At 35.3% G+C, this 6,000-nt stretch overlaps 1 protein-coding gene across 1 annotated transcript in view; it reads right to left on the bottom strand.

The window, feature by feature from the left end:
• Nucleotides 1-821: 821 nt before the first annotated feature.
• RAB21 (RAB21, member RAS oncogene family) overlaps nucleotides 822-6,000 on the bottom strand; it is a 31,445-nt gene continuing 26,266 nt past the window's right edge. The window contains exon 7 of the mRNA XM_003481659.5: nucleotides 822-4,156. Within this exon, the coding sequence (XP_003481707.1) occupies nucleotides 4,014-4,156 (143 nt within the window). The 3' untranslated portion in view covers nucleotides 822-4,013. The remainder of the gene's footprint in view (nucleotides 4,157-6,000) is intronic.

The raw sequence follows: 6,000 nt of genomic DNA, 5'->3' as shown, positions 1-6,000 counted from the left end.
CAACCTACACCACAGCTCACGGCAATGCTGGATCCTTAACCCACTGATCGAGGCCAGGGATTGAACCCACAACCTCATGGTTCCTAGTTGGATTGGTTAACCACTGAGCCACGACAGGAACTCCCGCAGAGCATTTCTGCTTAAAATTGGAAACTCCTAAGAATATTTCTTAGTTTTTTTCATTATATATGATTAATACTAAAATACTTATATTTAGGAAAGTTTGCTCAGAATTGTGATTAGTTTGTTTTCTTGGGAAACAAGAAAAGCCATCAAAGTTGGACGTATGTGTAGCATTAATTCTAGTCCACGACACCAAATATATTAATCTGTTTTAGTCAATTAAAAATTACAGAACAGCAGCTTACTAGAATCAATGTCTATTATGAAACCAAGTAAATGTATACATTCAATGAATCCCAACTTTTAATTATTCAAATCTAGGTAAAATGTATTTTGTAATTTAGAAAAGAATACTTTCTATTCAGTCTTTACAGCTTTAAAAATTATTAAGGCCCTTGCTGATCACTACTAGCTATACCCTTTTCTAGAAGATCTTAACATTTTAAATGGTCACAAATTAAGTAACCCCCTCCTTGCTATGCTATCTATAAAGAAAACTGTGCAAACTATAATGGCAAACAAGTAGCAAAATAAAGTTCAAAAGTCAAAGGCACTGATCAAACGCTTTTAGAGTAGTAAGCAGTAAATATAAAGATAAGTTATATTATCTGAAGATAGTATAAGATCAATGATAGACTCCTGGTACCATTTATAATATAGAAAATTGCAAATTATGTATTAAAAGAAATAAACAGTACAACAATTCATTTTTTTTAATGTTCTAAATATTTGGCACAATGCGTAACTTGCCTCATTTAGAAACTATGTGATAAAAGTAATGTGGTTTTCAAAATGATTTTAAACTGTCAACTGTCAGGTTGTAGAATTTCATATCTATCTGACTTTCATTCTACTCCTTACTACCCTCCTTCCCTAGACCCCAAATCTTATTTTTTCTTACTAAAAAATCTAAAAATGAAACATCGTTCTAATGTTAACTAATCACTAATAATACATAGCTAATGTATTTTTTAAAATATTTCAATTTAGCTGTAACAGCCATAGCTTAAGGCTACTTTCAAGAGATAACCCAAAACAAAGCAAATTCAAACAATCTTACTTCATACAATAACATGATGCTTGTTTCTTGTCAGATTACTGTTTACCCCAAAATTGTTGCAATACACATTTTTAAAAACAATGACCTTCCTCTATAATCACAATGCAAAAGAAGCAGAATACTCATCATCATTACAGAAACAATGATTGCATACTTTAAATATTCAGAGACCTTTATAATGACTATTCTAAACCAATTTTTAATTATATATACTGAGTACACACTTACTAGATAAAAAATATACTGGTTCTACCTACCCACTATTTTTAATACACAACACAGTAACTTGTGTCTTCTTCCTAACAGCACAATCATAAGGACAGGAACACAAAAAAACATATTAGAGAAGTAAACAAAGTATCAGAAAAACGTCCTCAGCCTTGGTTTATCATCTCTTTATCTTTCCTTTGTACACATGCTGCAACTGGTTGGTCCTCTTTCATTACCCTTTCACTCTATTCCTCCCTAAGGACTTTTTGGGCTTCAGAGCAAGGACAGATATATACTGTATTATCTACTGTTGCTACTGAATTAGCTTAAATTACAGGTTAAAAAAAAGAAGACTGAAATGCTAGAGGTTAAAGATACACAGAAACCAAGGGAGAGTAAAGGAGAAAAAAATATGGAGAGTGGCTATACCCCACCAATAATTATCTGGCACTTCTGAAGCAGGAGTTTCTATCTGGACTTTATATCACTAATATAGGGTCAAAAATTCAGCGTACAACTCTCCGATTATCAGGCTTTATGACTTTATTTTTTTGGAATAAAGCTCAATTTCATCGCATTAGTTTTATAAACATACTTCATTCCAGTGGAGAAGGGCTTATTTTCCATCTACAAATGTCAAGCCTTTCATTACCATCACCGAAAGAATCAAGAGGGCAAAAACAATTTTTCCTATATGTGTACTCATGATTCCCTCTGCCTCCCTCTACCCCCTGCATAAATAGTAATTTCAAAGGAAACCAAGAAACTACATAGAGTACAGTCATCTCATAGAAGAAGACAGTTTTAGCTTATCTTCCTGAGGACTTGTCCCACCCTACCCTCCCTTACCACACACAACAGAGAAGCAGTGTGTTGAGTTTGGCAAGGACGATAACTGAAGAAGGCAAAATGAGGAAGTATGGAATACTTAATACTAAGTTAAAATTCTAGCATCACATCAAGGTGTTGATCTATTCAACTTTAACCCATCTGGGAAAGTTTCTTCTTTATTAACTATGACCTCTTCATATCCTCTTAATTGCTCATGCTAGTAACTTTATTGCATACTTCTGCTTCTTACAAAAAGGAAACCCAGGGACATTCCATTTTATCTTAGACATAACATTTACTGGTTTTCCAAGCATGACAGAAATGGAAAAATATATGTATTAGAACAAGAACAATTTATGTTAATTTCCACAATTTGTGTTCCTTCAGTGAGCAGTGCCTGATTCTATTAAAATTAACAAATTTAAGTTCAGTCCTATGCTTACTTAGGAAAAAAAAAAAAAAAAAAAAAACCTAGTGAGAAACTAATTTACAAAGTATACAAGAATATAATTTTATAATAAATCTTTCCAGTGTTCGCTATAACTGCATTACATGAAATGTGTCCCTTCAAAGAAACTTAGAAGGATAGCTCTTATAAAATGAAACAAAAATTTCTGTGTTCATCTCTGGCAAGCAATGAACAAAAACAGCTTGCTCACAAAAGATCTACAAGTGCTTCCTCGGGAGCAGAAACTACCACCAACATGCTGTATGAATGAGTCTTGGTGAGTGGCTACTACCTGGGACTTCTTCTAACTTTCTTCTCACACCAGTGAATCCATCTCATATAAAGCCTAAGAGAAAACTAAAGCCGTTGCAGAAGTGAAACTCAGCATGCTCCGCTCAAATACTTCTAAGGTAACCATTCTAAAGCAAAATCAGAAGTCATCTCTTATCCCAAAAAACAAAAACAAAAAAACAAAAGAACAAAAACCCCAACAAAAGAACAACAAAAAAAATCCAAACCAAAAGGCAAATGCTGTTGTTCAATCATCAGATGGATTTACAGAGGCAAAAAATGTGACAACAGCAATAATTCAAGTAAAGTATATGAGAAAATTTAAACACGCCACTTTTAAGTTAAGACAAAAGTGAAGGGGAACTATAATTTTTATATCAGAGTCAAAAAGCTTAGGCATTATCACCAAATGTTAATTCACTTTACAGTCATCAATGAGACTACCGTATATATTTTTGCACCTTGCGCTTGTAAAAGCAGATAAAATATTTAATATGTAGTTTACAATGTATTTTACCAGCTCAGCATACAGGATGTATATAGATTATATCAAAGTAGTAGACAGTTAAGGGCCTGTGCAAACCCTGCAAAAATAGTACTTCAGGTATCTGCTAATTAAAAAAAAAATGAAAACAAAAAGTTTGCTGTTTAGAAGTGATACAATTCAAACTACCACAAAATACAAAGGGCTGCAAAAATGTATACCATTCCAACAACATATATAAGTTATTAAATAAAGATCTGATTTAAAAGAATATAAATGAAGACTTTAAGTAGGTCTTTTCTACATGCATATTATTCCTTATTAAAGAAAAAAAATATGTAAAAAGGCCATTGGTAATTGCTTTGTTAACATTTGTAGAAAATGCCAATTCTCTGGTCACAAACTCCACTAAGTTTAGCACTTAAGGTCTCTGCAGTGTTATAAACATAATTTAAAATACTGTTAATCCTATAATTCCATTGGTAAAATAATGTGACTTGGAATATGGCAGTCTTCATGTTGAGGGCAATGATCCACAGTTTGTTTAATTTCTTAGGGGTCAACAGTTATCCAGAAGAACAGCACCCTCCGCCACCGCTCTGGGCTTGAGGTTCATCATCAATAATCTGCACACCTCGCCTTGTAGCTCCTGGTTGACTGGAGCCATTGCCTTTTGCCCTCTCATCCACTTGTGCTGTTTCTATCATCCCTAAGAGAGGGAGAAAGCAGAAATTATTTAGGATCACAATCTGAGTTTTCCCTTTCTACAATTTCAGTATACCACCATGATAGCTACTGATGACTTTCAACCAACAAGGAAACTAAATAAAAATAATAGCAATGGTGTTTGTCCAGTTGTAAAATGGCCACCGTGACATCAATAGAGAAAAGAAGTTTTTGATTTGAACCAATGAATGTACAGAAGTATCATCCTGAAGCTTTTCCCATCCTGAAGCTTTTCCAAGTACACTTAGAAATTTGTCAAAGAAGTTAAAATTGTTCCAAATACAAACGATATTTAGGGTACTTGCATCACGTTATCCTTCAACAAATAATGTGAAAGTTTTAAGCAAATAATATCTGAAAGAATGAAACAGTTTAAGAGGAAGAAACAAAGCTGAAGGACTCACACTATCTGATTTAAAGATACAGCAGAAAGTTGCTCTAATGATGACAGTGAGATACTGGTAAAAGGAGAAATACAGAGACATTGGAACAAAGTCCAAAAATAAACCCCCAGATATATGGTTACTTGATTATTAACATATGTGCCAAGTTTATTCAATGAAAACAAAGTATTCTTTTCAAGAAATAGTACTGGAGGAGTTCCCATCATGGCTCAGTGGAAAAGAATCTGATTAGGATCCATGAGCATGCAGGTTCAATCCATAGCCTCAATCAGTGGGTTAAAGTTCCGTGTTGCCATGAGCTTCGGTGTAGGTCGCAGACGTGGCTTGGATCTGGCATGGCTGTGGCAAGGCCAGCAGCTATAGCTCCAATTCAACCCCTAGCCCGGGAACCTCCATATGCCACAGGTGCGGCCCTAAAAAGACAGGAAAAAAGAAAAAGAAAAAGAGAGAATAGTACTGGTACTGGACATTTACATGTAAAAGACAGAAGTTCAAGCTGTACCTTCCACTATATGTGAAAATTAACAAAAAATTATAGACTTAAATATAAAACAAAATTTTTAGAAGAAAACATACGAGGAATAAAATCTTTGTGACTCTGAGTTAGCAAAGATTTCTAATGTAAGACACAAGAAACACGACTCAGGGAGTTCCCTGGTAGTGCAGCAAGTTAAGGATCTGATGTTGTGAGTGCTGCAGTTCAGGTCATTGCTATGGCTTGGGTCACTCTTGTGGTGCATGTTCAATCCCTAGCCCAGGAACTTCTGCATGACACAGGCATGCCTCCTGGCCCCCTGCCCCGAAAAAAAAAGAAAATAAAAAAACACAATGCATAAAGAAAAACTGATAAATCAGACCTCACTAAAATTTACAACTTCTGCTCTTTGCAAGACAGTTAAGAAAAATAAAAATATAAGATACAGACTGGAAGTAAATAGTTGCAAAATACAAATCAGAGAAGATGAAGAAAAAAACCAGGTCCTGGAGTTCCCGTCGTGGCGCAGTGGTTACCGAATCCGACTAGGAACCATGAGGTTGCGGGTTCCGTCCCTGCCCTTGTTCAGTGGGTTAATGATCCGGCGTTGCCGTGAGCTGTCGTGTAGGTTGCAGACGCGGCTCGGATCCTGCGTTGCTGTGGCTCTGGCGTAGGCCGGTGGCTACAGCTCCGATTTGACCCCTAGTCTGGGAACCTCCATATGCCGCGGGAGCGGCCCAAGAAATAGCAACAACGACAAAAAGACAAAAAAAAAAAAAAAAACCAGGTCCTTAAAACAAAATCAGAGTTCTTAAACTTGGGTCCAGAAACTGCTCTGAAATACAATGATTTCCAAGTTGAGTTATAAGGGACAATTCACTGAGATGAATTAGAAAACATTACAAATTCTAATTTCTATTTATTTTTCCTCAACCTTTCAAAATTTCT

The sequence above is a fragment of the Sus scrofa genome, chromosome 5 (assembly GCF_054392235.1).
Source record: "Sus scrofa isolate SSC_HxYL_T2T_F1_AM1 chromosome 5, Sscrofa_HxYL_maternal_Yorkshire_Landrace_v2.0, whole genome shotgun sequence".
NCBI lineage: Eukaryota > Metazoa > Chordata > Mammalia > Artiodactyla > Suidae > Sus > Sus scrofa.
Note: the sequence above shows the minus strand (reverse complement) of the source record. Positions and strands in the feature narration are given on the sequence as shown.